The 15,937-nt window shown below is 38.3% G+C and overlaps 1 protein-coding gene across 3 annotated transcripts in view; it reads right to left on the bottom strand.

Annotated features, from left to right (window-relative positions):
- NELL1 (neural EGFL like 1) overlaps positions 1-15,937 on the bottom strand; it is a gene marked incomplete at both ends in the record, with an annotated part of 913,276 nt that overhangs the window by 90,968 nt on the left and 806,371 nt on the right. For 2 of the 3 annotated variants that reach the window (XM_082626303.1, XM_082626305.1), the window contains one exon: positions 981-1,121. The exons of the other annotated variant lie outside the window; for it this stretch is intronic. In XM_082626303.1, coding sequence (XP_082482429.1) covers positions 981-1,121 — 141 coding nt within the window. The remainder of the gene's footprint in view (positions 1-980; positions 1,122-15,937) is intronic. 3 annotated transcript variants of the gene reach the window in all.

Raw genomic sequence — 15,937 nt, 5'->3', positions numbered from 1 at the left:
TGAGTCCACATGACATGAAATAACTGGATTGGCCAAGGTTCTCATGGAAACGATCACTTTTTTTTTTTTTTTTTTTTTTTTTTTGCGGTACGTGGGCCTCTCACTGTTGTGGCCTCTCCCGTTGCAGAGCACAGGCTCCGGACACGCAGGCTCAGCGGCCATGGCTCACGGGCCCAGCCGCTCTGCGGCATGTGGGATCCTCCCGGACCGGGGCACGAACCCGTGTCCACTGCATCGGCAGGCGGACTCTCAACCACTGCGCCACCAGGGAAGCCCCTGAGACGATTACATTTTTGATCAGTTGTTTGGATTTTGTGAAAGGTATAAGGTCTTGAAGGGGAAGAACTCCATCTGTTAACTTCCTCTGTCCAGCAGTTAACAGAACTGCAAGCAGAAAAGTGATTAAAGGAGACCTTGCAAAGATGATAGCAGTGGTAATAGCAACAATAATAAGGTTAACTTGACTCTATCATATTTGTGCATCAATCCAAAGCTTATAATCTTTAAATATTATGGTATCCCATTTAAATCTAAAAATATATGTGCATTATTATCCACATTTTTATGTATTCACAGGAGAAGGCTCAGAGAGGTACAGTGACTTTTGTAGTACAAGAGCCGAGATTTAAACTAAACTTTCTAAGTCCCTCAATATTCCCTCTTCTCCCACAGCTGTATCTTAAACTGTGAAAAATTCCAGCAAGTCATCATGGTTTCCTTCAGAAAGAACTAAAAGCCACAGACTACAGACCCAGGCTTTGTCCTCTGACTGCCCTAGTTTCTGTATAATAGTTCTAAAACCCTGCACTGCCTAATCCTTGGGCTGATCCCTGAATTGTAGAGGGAGGAAATTTGAAGACTGATGAGTTTAACCAGTGGGGGGTCATATCTTAACACTGGGAGCTGAACAGGCTACCAAAGCAGGCTGTCCTTCCTGCAAAGGTCCAGATGGATGGAGGGCATGGCTGAAAGCTGCTTACCAACACAGGACTCCCCGGACAGTGAATAGGTCCCATCGTCATGGAAACCGCTTCTGCACTCACAGTGGTACCACCCTGGCAGGTTAACGCAGCGGGAATGGTTGTGGCACTCAGTGATCCCCTCTGTACATTCATCAATATCTGCCTCAGAGAAAAACACAAGCCCGCCAGGACATTAATTTCTTTTGACACTAACCTTTCAATAAACACCTAAAACATGCTCGTGTCAACATATCATTTAAAACTGGTTAGTCACCTAAAATAAAGTTACAGGAAAAACTGTATCCCATCTTTTTTTCCTAGAATCTAAACAAACAACCTGAAAGCTTCATTTTTTGGATGCTTTCTCATACACTGAACAATGAATGAGAACTGATGGTCATGAACACATTCCTAACAGCACAGGCTGTTAGTTTCTGAATCACCAGAAACTAAATTGAGGAGGTTTGGCACAGTTTTGTTATTCAGAGTATATGACTCTTCTCTGCTTCAAAGATTTCAGTATAGTAATCCCAGATATTAATTGGTATTCTTTGAAAACACCTGTGAACAAATAAGTTCAGGAAACTCTAGGTTAAATGGTGTTACACTAATGTTTTATAGATTTCAGTCTCAGAGACTTATCATATTTATATGCCCTGCAAAACTTAGCAGAATCATAATATGCACTGTTTCCCAAATTTATTTGGCCGAGGAATGCTTTTTCTTTGGATAATATCTTGTGAAACTAAGTTTTGGGGGAGCACAGTTTGAGAACCACTGTACTAATTCTTTCTAAAACTGCTGATTCACTTAAGGACTTGATTTGTGATAGTCAACCAGAGCTCCTCATTCTTCAATCGTGCCTGATGAAAAGAAGTTTTCTGGGCTCTATTTGCTCTAGAATCTGGCTTCTTAGAATCAGCAAATGCCTGGATTCTCTAGCCCAAAGGCTTGCCTCTGAGCTGCAGAAGAATGACACCACTGCAGAACGATGAGCTGTCAATCGTCATGCCAGGCTCAGCTCATCTCACAGAATCTCTCCAGGTAATTATTTCTTGGAATATAGCCATTGCTGGCTGGGAATCCCCCCCTAGTCCTCCTAGAAACACCTGAACTACAGCAGTCCTATACAAATAGAAATTTAATTAATACTAAGATATAACACATAACGGATACAACGCACTTTGGAGTCCTGTTCAGCAGTGCCCTGCTGTAGGCATCAGCTACCAGTGTATCTATTATACTGAAAAGTCCTGAGTTGTGCATAAGGCTGTGAATGTAGTTTGAAACCTGCCAGTCTCATCTCATAGCATTCCAGCCAAGTAAAGAGAGGAAAGGTGCAGCTCTTTATTCTGGGCAACTCCATCCTGGCCTTTTTCTGCCAACTGCCATCTTCTTCCTTTATGGCTGTGTCATTAAGTTCATGCAGTCCTTTGACATACAGCATCCCTCAGCTTTCTAAATGCAATCAGGCTACAGGACCTAGTGCTTCTATAGCACCTTCAGCTATAGCAGTCAGGTTGTGTGTGCATTTATTATAAATTTATAAATTTATTATAAATCTCCAAACAATTGTCTCCAAACAATAAAATTTCAACAACTATGTTTTCATTTCTGAAATTTTACAGGTGTGTGGTTCAGTGGGACACACCTTGAATCACTAAAATGTTCATAAATTGAAACAGAGAAGTGACTTGAGGCCATGTCTCACAGAGGGGAAGAACCGAGCCCTAAGTTATGAAGTCAGTTTGGTTATTTCTAAATACAGGTCACCAAGAGGAACAGACATAACTAGAAGACCGATTTTCAGAGATAACTGCTCTACGACAGGCTGAAAGATAACTCTCTGTAACAAAGCAGCAACAAATTTTGCCTCAGACATTTATTTCCAAAGCTTCCAGAAAGTCTGTCATGATCCACACAGACCCTGTGATTTCTAGACTAATGACAATGTTTAGGTAACAACCATCTAGCCACAGTTAGGGTGTCAGGAAACCAGGACATACAAAAGCAAAACTTCTCAAATAACCAAAGAAGTCGTATGTCCTGGTTGGTCTCCTTGTCACCTGCTGCCTCTTTCATTCTCAAAACCAACTCAGTTTGGAGGATAAATTATCTGAACATCTTACAAATAATTCCTCCTGCTCTCAATTCTACAGGAAATTTCTAGGAGGAGCGGGAGTACTGAATGATGTGCAAATATTTTTTTTCAATTCAAGATATTTTTATTCCCAAAACGAAATAAGAGAAACTAGTAAAGCTTCCATGATCCAGCAGGATATAAGTTATCTGTGTAGCATGGGAGACTCTTATAGGGAGTGAATACAACCAGTCAAATTATACATCTGCAATTACCCCAGAGACACTGGGGTATTCCTGGCTTATACGGAAAATTAGAAAAGTAGTGGAGGTGTTCCTTGCCTGGGAGCTGCACTGCACACAGAAGATCCTGGGGCTTCACTGGGAATAACCAGGGCTTATCACACAGTAGCACCTGCAAACAAGGCTGCACATTTCTATTTCGTGGGCCAGGTCTACAGCTGAAGCCAACAGTTTCATTTTATATGAAACCAGGCTGTACTTGAGAGGTGCTTATATTTTCGTCGTGTTCATAAAACTGGCTATTTCTTCTGTATAGTCACAGTAGTATTAAAAGCAACAACCACATGGGCTTCCCTGGTGGCGCAGTGGTTGAGGGTCGGCCTGCCGATGTAGGGCACACGGGTTCGTGCTCTGGTTCGGGAAGATCCCACATGCCGCGGAGCGGCTGGGCCCGTGAGTCATGGCCGCTGAGCCTGCGCGTCCGGAGCCTGTGCTCCGCAACGGGAGAGGCCACAACAGTGACAGGCCCGCGTACTACAAAAAAAAAAAAAGAAAAAAAAAAAAAGCAACAACCACAAACCCAAGTACAGAAAACACTTGGAGGCTTTTCAGTGATACTTTGGGAACTTTAAAAACTGTTAAATGGCTTGCGGCTGCCTTTGTCCTAAGAGATTTGTTTCTCCCAGTTAGCACTTGCTACGGGCAAACAAACAAGACAGATGCTCCGGAAACGGGGTCTCTGTGAGTTCACCATGGAATCTGGCCCCGTCTCAAGGAATTCTGATAAATCACAGTGAGCCTGGGTGCATCACACGGTGTCAGACATTGCCAAGGAAACAGACAAATAAAAAAATCATTTTTCCTTCCTATAACAAATCCTAGGATTTTGTTTAAATCTCAGTTTAATCCAGCACAGACCTGAAAATGTAGCAGAGGAAACAAGAGATGTTGGAGGATTCTTGAGAGTGGAACCTACAGTATTCACTTTTGTATCCAAGTGTCTGCTACATAATGAATCACATGATAGCCCAGGTCAAATAGCTAACATATGGTGAAACCAGGTTCAGAATGAGCTAGAACCCGTACTTGTCACTCTTCTATCACATCATGTCATTGATGAACGGAGAAAGGAAGATAATGTATTTATACATTTTGAATAATGTATAATAATAATACATAATAATGTATTTATTCAATTCTCTAAATATTGGCTGAGCTGAAAATACATGTCAAGGATGATATTTGTATTGTGGCAGTGGCAAAACAGATGCAAAGGTGAAGAAGATGTGATTCCTGAAACCCAGGAGCTCTCAAACAAGAGGAAGAGGTATATACCACACACTCATCCTTCAAACCCTGACTGATATCACCTTCTCCAACTCCTCCAGACATACAAGTCCTCCCTCCCTAATGCCTCACTATGTACACACACATCTATTTAAGCATAGCATTATTTCCCTTTTGTGTCCATCCCTCAAATGCAGACTTTCCAAGAATAGAGACAACATCTTAGGTTTACATTTCTTGGAATAATAAGTGAATGTCACAGGGAGATCAGCTCGGTGCTTTGTGACTGCCTGGAGGGGTGGGATGGGGAGGGTGGGAGGGAGGGAGATGCATGAGGGAAGGGATGTGGGAACAGATGTATGGCTGATTCACTTTGTTATAAAGCAGAAACTAAAAAAAAAAAAAAAAAGTGAATGTCAAGCATTATGAAAGTACCCAGTAAAAGTCTGTGGGAATGAATGAATGAAAAAATAAATGACAATGGACCGAACATAAGGAACAAAGAAAAAGTGCTATAATAGAGATTTAAAGCACCACAAGAGATCCTGCTATTTGCAAATCACAAAGATACAATGTCAATTCGCAAAATTAAATATTATGGGGTTAGTTTAATCTTTATATCTTATTTACCTAAAAGACACTTTATAGTGTCTAAAAGACACTATATAGTTTTTAAGACTTTGCTTCTGAGTCTAATCTTTAGAGATTTTAAGGCAACAAAAGACACACAGTTAAAGTTGCCTTCAATCAAGAATCCTACTTGTCCTTTGAGTTTTTTATTCAGCATGAAAAACAGAGGACAACCCAAGGTTTTTCCATAGGATGTGTCCTAAACAACACATTTAACCCTATTTGGAATGTACAGTGAATTTTTCTATCAAAAGTCATTGGCAAACACATCCTTGGATTCTTGCAAAATTCTAGTTTCTTGACTTGGATGAATCTCTTCCTTCATCTGATCTCCTCTCTCTCAGATTTGCTATTTGAAAATTTACAAAATAAAGTTGTTCTCAAAGTTTATTTCCAAGGACATACTTTTGTATTTCATATTAATTGGTTAAAGTTCACAGTGAAATCGTTGATTATATCTTTTCTAGGGATTTGTAGGTTGAGCCATGAGAAAAACTTTTGATGCTTTCATTCACTGAACAAAGTTTATTGAGCATACTTGTATGAAGCTATAATCCACCATATGATAAAGAGGTGAAAAAGATAAGGTCCCTGTACTCCAGACACTTAGAGTCTATCAGCACAACTGGAACGTAAACATATAACCATGGTTGAGAACACTGGCTTTGCACACAAATATGACTTCAAACTCCTGCCCAACAACACACTAATATATTGTTTAGATTTTTCCAAATTTTTGCTTTCTGATCTGTAGATCAGGAATAACAAAATCAAACTTCATAGATGTGATGAACAAAAAATACCCTTAAGCAAAATTTACTGTTTCCCCTATTGTATAGGATATTAACTTTGGGCTCTATATTACTGCTTAAAAATAGAAGACAGAAAAAAATTAATATTACCTTGTAACCAGGTCACTGGTTAGGACTGAGAGACGATTTCCAGATCTTTAAAAATGTTCATTTGCATTTTTTAAAATTTATATATTTTTATTGTTTTCTTAGCATCTTTATTGGAGTATAATTGCTTTACAATGGTGTGTTAGTTTCTGCTTTATAACAAAGTGAATCAGCTATACATATAAATACATCCCCATATCTCCTCCCTCTTGCGTCTCCCTCCCACCCTCCCTATCCCACCCCTCTAGGTGGTCACAAAGCACCGAGCTGATCTCCCTGTGCTATGTGGCTGCTTCCCACTAGGTATCTACTTTACAATTGGTAGTGTATATATGTCCATGCCACTCTCTCACTTCATCCCAGCTTACCCTTCCCCCTCCCTGTGCCCTCAAGTCCATTCTCTATGTCTGCATCTTTATTCCTGTCCTGCCCTTAGGTTCTTCAGAACCATTTTTTTTAGAGTCCATATATATGTGTTAACATATGGTATTTCTTTTTCTCTTTCTGACTTACTTCACTCTGTATGACAGACTCTAGGTCCAACCATCTCACTACAAATAACTCAATTTCGTTTCTTTTTTTATGGCTGAGTAATATTCCATTGTATATATGTGCCACATCTTTATCCATCCACCTATTGATGGACACGTAGGTTGCCTCCGTGTCCTGGCTATTGTAAATAGAGCTGCAATGAACACTGTGGTACATGACTCTTTTTGAATTATGGTTTTCTCGGGGTATATGCCCAGTAGTGGGATTGCTGGGTAGTATGGTAGTTCTATTTCTAGTTTTTTTAAGGAACTTCCATACTGTTCTCCACAGTGGCTGTATCAATTTTCATTCCCACCAACAGTGCAAGAGGGTTCCCTTTTCTCCACACCCTCTTCAGCATTTATTGTTTATAGATTTTTTTTGTTGATGGCCATTCTGACTGGTGTGAGGTGATACCTCGCTGCAGTTTTGATTTGCATTTCTCTAATGATTAGTGATGTGGAGCATCCTTTCATGTGTTTGTTGACAATCTGTATATCTTCTTTGGAGAAATGTCTACTTAGCTCTTCTGCCCATTTTTGGATTTAGTTGTTTGTTCTTTTGATATTGAGCTGCATGAGCTGCTTGTATATTTTGGAGATTAATCCTTTGTCAGTTGCTTCATTTGCAAATATTTTCTCCCATTCTGAGGGTTGTCTTTTCATCTTGTTTATGGTTTCCTTTGCTGTGCAAAAGCTTTGAACTTTCAGTAGGTCCCATTTGTTTATTTTTGTTTTTATTTCCATTTCTCTAGGAGGTGGGTCCAAAGGGATCTTGCTGTGATTTATGTCATAGAGTGTTCTGCCTATGTTTTCCTCTAAGAGTTTTATAGTGTCTGGCCTTACATTAGGTCTTTAATCCATTTTGAGTTTATTTTTGTGTGTGGTGTTAGGGAGTGTTCTAATTTAATTCTTTTACATGTAGCTGTCCAGTTTTCCCAGCACCACTTATTGAAGAGGCTGTCTTTTCTCCATTGTATATTCTTGCCTCCTTTATCAAAGATAAGGTGAACATATGTGCATGGGTTTATCTCTGGGCTTTCTATCCTGTTCCATTGATCTATCTTTCTGTTTTTGTGCCAGTACCATACTGTCTTGATTACTGTAGCTTAGTAGTATAGTCTGACATCCGGGAGCCTAATTCCTCCAGCTCCGTTTTTCTTTCTCAAGATTGCTTCGGCTATTCATGGTCTTTTGTGTTTCCATACATACTGTGAAATGTTTTGTTCTAGTTCTGTGAAAAATGCCACTAGTAGTTTGACAGGGATTGCATTGACTCTGTAGATTGCTTTGGGAAGTATAGTGATTTTTCACAATGTTGATTCTTCCAATCAAAGTACATGGTATATCTCTCCAGTTACCTCAACATAATAAAGGCCATATATGACAAACCCACAGCCAACATCATTCTCAATGGTGAAAAACTGAAACCAATTCCTCTAAGCTCAGGAACAAGACAAGGTTGTCCACCCTCACCACTCTTATTCAACATAGTTTTGGAAGTTTTAGCCACAGCAGTCAGAGAAGGCAAAGAAATAAAAGGAATCCAAATCAGAAAAGAAGAAGTAAAGCTGTCACTGTTTGCAGATGACATGATACTATACATAGAGAATCCTAAAGATGCTACCAGAAAACTACTAGAGCTAATCAAAGAATTTGGTAAAGTAGCAGGATACAAAATTAATGCACAGAAACCTCTTGTATTCCTATACACTAATGATGAAAAATCTGAAATAGAAATTAAGGAACCATTCCCATTTACCACTGCAACAAAAAGAATAAAATACCTAGGAATAAACCTACCTAAGGAGACAAAAGACCTATATGCAGAAAACTATAAGACACTGATGTTCATTTGTATTTTGAGATGGCTGTAATATTGCAAAACATTCAGGGATAGAATCTATGAATCTATAATATACACCCCATAAAACTGGATTCTCTCCTCCCAAAAAACGTTACATGAATTTAAGGAAGTAAAGCAATACCATAAATTGTCACAAGTACAGTGAACACAAACCTGATTATTATCTAATATTTGCTGAGTTCCAGGACTGTACTGAACATAGTATACATCAGAATGCTTGAGGGAAACTAAAAAGACAAATAAATGAAAAAGAGAGGTCCTGTGGAAAAGGCAAATCAAAACTACATGGAGGTATCACCTCACACTGGTCAGAATGGCCATCATCAAAAAGTCTACAAATAATAAATGCTGGAGATGGTGTGGACAAAGGGAACCCTCTTGCACTGTTGGTGGGAATGTAAATTGATGCAGCCACTACGGAAAATAGTGTGGACTTCCAGCAATCCCACTCCTGGTCATATATCCAGAGAAAACTTTAATTCGAAAAGATACATGCACCCCAATGCTCATAGCAGCACCACTTACAATAGCCAAGACATGGAAACAACCTAAGTGTCCATCGACAGATGAATGGATAAAGAAGAGGTGGTGTGTGTGTATATATATATATATAAAGTGGAACACTACTCAGCCACAAATAAGAATGAAATAATGCCATTTGCAGCAACATGGATGGACCTAGAGATTATCATACTGAGTGAAGTAAGTCAGAGAAAGACAAATATTATATAGTACTACTTATATGTGGAATCTAAAAAAAATGATACAAATGAACTTATTTACAAAACAGAAACAGACTCACACACGTAGAAAATACACTTATGGTTATCAAAGGGGAAAGGTCAGGGGAGGGATAAACCAGGAGCTCGGGATTAACAGATACAAACTACTATAGATAAAATAGATAAATGACAAGGACCTATTGTATAGCACAGGGAACTGTATTCATATCTTGTATAACCTATAATGGAAAAGAATCTGTAAAAGAATATATGTGTGTGTGCACGTGTGTGTGTGTGCATGTGCGTGTGTTCCCACTGAATCACGTTGCGGTACACCAGAAACTAACACAACATTGTAAACCAACTATACTTGAATTAAAAAAAAGAAAAAGAAAAAGAAAGGCTCTGTGGTAAAAACAGGCTAGCTCTTCCATCTTTTCATCTTGGGCCCCCAAGGGTGTGTCCTGAGCACAGGTCCTTTACAGATGGGTGAGGCCTACACGTCTTTTGCAGATGGGTGAGGCTTTGTGACTAAGCTCTAGCTCTAAAGTTAGAAATAATGTAATTCCAATATGGCCCACAAAAATATCTCATATGAACCTCCATGCTATTTCCACCTTCCCACTGGAGGCTAATGTATAAGGAAACTTGGAAGCCACAGGTTGAAAATGGCAGAGCCTTTGTCTGTCTGGCTCCATGCATGACTAAGTGGAGCAGAGTCCTTCCACAGACCTGAAACTGTCAGGGACTCTTTATGTGAGCAGAGATATGTTTCTATCTTATTGAGCCATTATACGTTTTGGGGCTGCTTTATTTTTTTTTTATTTTTTATTTTTTTTTTGTTTTTTTTTGTTTTTTGCGGTACACGGGCCTCTCACTGTTGTGGCCTATCCCGTTGCGGGGCACAGGCTCCGGACGCGCAGGTTCAGCGGCCATGGCTCACGGGCCCAGCCGCTCTGTGGCATGTGGGATCTTCCCAGACCGGGGCACGAACCCGTGTCCCCTGCATCAGCAGGCGGACTCTCAACCACTGCGCCACGAGGGAAGCCCTGGGGCTGCTTTATTGCTACAGCCAGCATTCCCTAACTGTTTTGATAGACCCCTTTCCACAACACAATCTCTAAAAAAAAAAAACTAAATAAGCAACAAGAAAAAAACAGCACCTATCAAGATTATGCGGGCAGCTACAGGGGTGGTTTTGTGCTGAAAACCAAGAATTGAGATAATGTGCAAATGAGACAAAGCTTTGTATTCAAATATATCTGAGTTTGAATCCTGGCTCTGTGACTTCCTAGTTAGAAGTCTCTGAGCATGTTGTTTATCTTTTTTCAGCTTCAGTTTCCTTGGCTCTTAAAGAAGGAGGATATTACCTAGCTCTCACTGTTACTTTAAGGATTGAATGAGATCAATGTAAAGCTACTCCACCAAACTAGGCAGGCACTCATTAGGTCTGCAATCATTAACATTCTGTAATTTCTAATCCCCACTTGGTCATGGAGGAGCTATGTGTCCAGGCCAAGACAGTCCAAGTCTCCGGGCTTCCATTCCTTTCATGTAAAAGGAAAGGACTGTGCTGTAGCACACCTCAGTCTTCTTCCAGCTTTAACTCCCTACAAGATGGCAGATCTGGGCTTTGGGCTGATGTCTTCATCTGCTACTAACCAGCTGGATGCTGTTATCAAGTTTAAGTGATCACTTTGTACCTCAGTTTCTTCATTATCTAATTTGCAATAACAAAAGTAAATGTTTTGTCTGCCTCACAAACAAAGCTTCAATAAGGTGTAAACAAGCTCTGGAAGTCAGTTAACTGCTACACAGAATATATGGTGACATCATTATTACTGTTTCTTCTTTGTAAGTGCTGATCAGCAATTCGTTTCGGTCCATTAAACTGAACGGTGCCTGCTATTAATAATAGCATCAATGGCATTGGTGATATTGCTCTTCTCTGCCTTTTGTAAATCTCTTTCTTTACTGACTTGGCACAAGAGAGTTGTACCCTTCTAATTTTATCTCTGAAGTGTTTCTTTTTGTTTGACTATTCTCTGAACAAATCATTCCCAAATTCTTCTACAATGAATCAATTTATCCCACTTTAACTCTCCTCTCTAATCTGGAGGGTTTCTCATCTACGTCTCTATAATGTGACCTCTCACAAAAGTTCATACACACATTTACTACTGCCTATGAATAAGCTAATCTCAGAGGTCTCTTCATTTCAAACTCATTCTACCCAAAGCATTACATAACATATATCTTTCTATGTATCAAACTCATTTTCCTTCCCAATACTCTGTCTCAGCTCTCATTCCTCACAATCAATGAATAAAAGGTCAAAGTTGTTATAATGGTTTACAAAACCTCACATGATCTGCCTTCTCTTACTTCTTTGAGTTCATCAAACACTCCTTTTTGATTACACTGGCCAGGACAGCTACACTGACTTCCCAGCTACTCCTCAGGCATATCAGACATGCTCCAGCCGCTGCATATGTTCTCCACTTAAGCTGTTCCTCTGTCTAGAATGTTCTCTCAGATATCTCCATGGCTTAATGTCTCAACCTCCAAGTCTATACTCAAATATCCATCCTCTCAGCAAGCCCTTTGCTAGGTTGTAAGCCCATGAGGTGACATGAGGACCCGGAATTCAGTGGCACAAAAGGAATATTTTCTGGGTGAAGGAAAGTCAGAGGAAGGGAAGGGAGATGCATTGAAAATTCTTCCTTTGACATGGTTTAAAAATCTGTTTTGCATCCATTCGCTAGATCTGTTGCCAACACCACACTCAGTTCCTTATTTTCTCAGACCTGTATGAGTGCAGTATCTCCTGGCTGGTCTTTCCATCACTGTCTTCTCCAATTTATAAGGCTGCTGTTCCCAAATCTAATTGCTCAGAAAATTTTAATTAAAATAACACTACCTATGCTGGCACTCGATAACTAATTCAGCCTGCGTAAGTCACTTTCCAACTCAATACATTAACTCTTTTATTTTTACAATAAGCAAAGATTTAACTATATCAGTGTTTTTCAACTAGTACTCAACAGAGCACTAGGTTTCCATGGAGGTTCTCTTAGGCAAACCAGTTGAATCTCCAGATGGACCCATCTGGAGTGGCCATTGAGCAAGTCATACATTTCTGTAGTATAGATCTATTAAAGTTTCACTGTGATGCACATTGATAATTTAAAAAACAAACAAACAAACAAAACCATTGAACTAGGTCATGTTCACTCCCAGTCTGAAATTTCTATGATTCTGTGATTTTATTATATCCGGCTCTTCTAGTACTTACAAATGATCCTTATTGTAAAAACCTCCCACCAGGCATTCAAAGAGTCAATAATCTGACCTCACTTTGCCTATCAATTCTCTTTCATTTCTCAAAATTCTTCAGCACAAAACCTTGGCACACTCTGGCCTGGTTACCTTAGTATCCACATATTCCATGCGTAATTTCATTTCATGCTTCCCACTCTGTAAGTGACTTTTTTTCTTTAAGTTAAAATCCAAGCACAAATTTTAATCCCACAAAAAAGTCCTCTTTCTTTCCTCTGAATTCCTATAGTGTTTACCAGTTCTATCTGCTGAATTCCTACTGTGCTCTTTAACACAGTTCTGCTACCCTATTTAACTTATATCCACTCTATTTTAGAATATTCTGTGTTTCTTGCTATAGTTTCTCTCTTACCAAATAGAATTTTTGAACTTCTACCTATTAATATTTACTATATGTCAGGCCCTCTGACAACTGCTTTATATTCACTACTTCATTTGGTTCTCAGAATGGCTCTGACATAATTTGAATTACCTTAAACAGAAAATGGGGGCTTAGATGTTTAAATCATATGCCCATAGTAAAGCATCTGGAAAGTGGCAGAGAGAGATTTAAACCAAGGTCTACTTGACTCCAGAATACGCCCATTAACCCATACAGCCTCCTGCATATTTTGGAGGAAGAAGGAACTTCTTTTTTAGCATCACCTGTGGCTAAGCACCATTTCAGGCCTAAAGACGATCTAACTTATTGTTAGCAACAGATATGCAGGTGAAAGAGTTGAATACAGATTTCAGCCAATGCTACTACAGAGGAGACAGAAATTAGAGTCTGAGGCTAACCAATTTAACTGCCTGCTATAATGAAAATAAGCACTCTTCAGAGGAAAATTCTACCTCTACTAAGTAGGAACATAATATCCAATACACAATAAAAAAATTATACATCTAAAGAAATAAGAAAATGTGACCATGCTAAAGAGAAAAAGCAGATAATAGAAACTAACCCCACTCTTACCCAGATGTTGGATAAAGTGGACAGAACTTTAAAGAAACACAGAAATATGTTCAAGGACTGAAATAAAAAGATATTGAGTTGAAAAAAAAATAGACTTCTACTTTTATTGAAAATTTAATAACAGGGACTGGACTTACCTTCCCACCCAAAATAACAAGAACAATCCCAACAATATATATGAACAAAATGGTTTTTAAGATATTGGAAATTAGGCAGTTAAGAAGAATGATCCCTGAGAGACATAAAACACATGAGAAGAGTCCTGCAATTGCCCTAGTTTGCTACCTTGAGAGAGGTTCAGACCTGGTACAAGGGGGAGGAGCACAAGAGGAGCCCAGTGGACTACCTGGTTTAAGGATATGGAGCTAAGGGCATGGAGAGAACTAGATAGATAGCTAGAGATTTCAGAGCAGAGTAGTGGAGGGGCAAGAGCTGCACAGAGAGAACTCTGGAGTCCTGCAGGGTGTCCCATTCATGTATTCAGCAGAGTACTGATCAGAAAATGAGTGTCATGAAACTACTCAAAGCTGGAGAAAGACAATCAGAATGGATTAGAGGCAACAGTATCGGGTGGTCACCTAGGGAGGGGACTAGTGCATGCTTCCAGAAGCTAGACTGAAAATTCTCATAATTCATTGAGTAGTACTGGATAGAGTACACAAAAAGGTCTTGCCTGCGTACTGTAGAATAACAAGCCCTATATTAAACACAGTATTGGCCTCAACTAATAATCTTAAAAGCAAGACCCAAAAGGATAAAATTGTATATAAGTATCTTAACTGTGTCCCAGAAGAAAGCTCAGGAATATTTATAGGAATACAAAAATATCCAGTATCCAAAAGGTAAAATCAATATTGACTGGCATTCAAACAAAGATTATTAGGATGTCTGAAAAAAAATCTAACTCAAAATGAAGAGGAAAGAAATCATTTGATATCAAAACAAAACCGACACACGTGTTAGAATATAGGACATTGAAGCAGTTACTATAACTGTATTCATGTTAAAAGAGTTAATAGAGACAGGAAAAGAGTTTACATATATTAACTGCATGTTATAGATAGAATATATAATATAATATTATATATATATATATATATATATATATATACACCATCTGCGTGTATGTATCTCCAAATCAAGCTAATAGAGATAAAAGCTACAATGTATGAGATGAGAAATACACTGTATGAGGCTACTGGCAGATTAGAAAAGAAAAGATTAGTGAGGTTTAAGACATAGAAATAGAAGCTATCCAAAACAAAATATAAATAAAAAACAGACTTTAAAAAAATTAAAAGAGAATCAAACTACAGGAGAAAATCAAGTTGTCTAATATATGTGTAATTGGAGTCCCTGAATAAGGAGCAGGAAGACAGGAAAAATACTTGAATATTAGCCAAAAATATTCCAAAGGCATTGAAAACTATAAGCAAATAGAATCAAGAAGCTCACTGAGCCCCAGGTGCAAGAGACATGAAGAAGAAAACATGAAGGTACATCATAATCAAACTTCCTCCAAACAGTGATAAAGTAGAAAAGTCTTAAAAAGTAGTCAAAGGAAAAAAAAAGATATGTTACATGCAGAGGAACAAAGATAAGCAGATTTCTTTTGTGAAACAATGCAAGTGAAAAAGACAGTGAAGTAATGGCTTTAAAAGCATAGAATGAAAAAAAAATCTGTCAACTTAGGATTCTATACATAGCAAAAATAAATTTCGCAGACAAAGTGAAATAAAGACCTTTCAGATATATAAAAGCTGAAAGATATCACAGCTAGCTTTTCAGTACTACATGAAATTTTAAAGGGAGTCCTTCAGGCACAAGGAAAATGATAATAGATGGAAATATGGATGCACACAAAAGAACGGAGAATACTGGAAATGGTGTCTGCATTGTAAAATTATTTTCTTTATTATTTTTAGTAAAAAATTTAAATTTTTATTTTTAAATTATTTCTTAGTATTTAAATATCTTTAAATGATTTTTGACTGTTTATTAAAAAAAAACCAATGTATTTGGAGGTTTCAAACACATGTGAAATAAAATGTACAACAATAGCATAAAGTCCAACAGGGAAGAAATGGAAGTGTATTACTGTAAGGTTTACACTTAAGTGTATTACTGAAATGGAAGTGTATTACTGTAAGGTTCTTATATGTAAGGCAGTATAGCACTTAAAGGTAGCCTATGATAAGTTAAAGGTTATACTATAAATACAAAAGCAGCCAGTAGAGTAACAAAATAAAGATTGATAACTAATAAGGAAACAAGATAAAATGCAATCCTATAAAACACTCATTGCAAAAATGGACATAAAAAAGTAGACAGAGAACAAAGAACACATGGGACAAATAGAAAACAAATAGCAAGATGAGAGACTTTAGCAATATCAATAATCACACTAAGTGTAAGTGGTTTATA

This window comes from Mesoplodon mirus (assembly GCF_964341445.2).
Source record: "Mesoplodon mirus genome assembly, chromosome: 7".
In the NCBI taxonomy this organism is placed as follows: domain Eukaryota; kingdom Metazoa; phylum Chordata; class Mammalia; order Artiodactyla; family Ziphiidae; genus Mesoplodon; species Mesoplodon mirus.
Note: the sequence above shows the minus strand (reverse complement) of the source record. Positions and strands in the feature narration are given on the sequence as shown.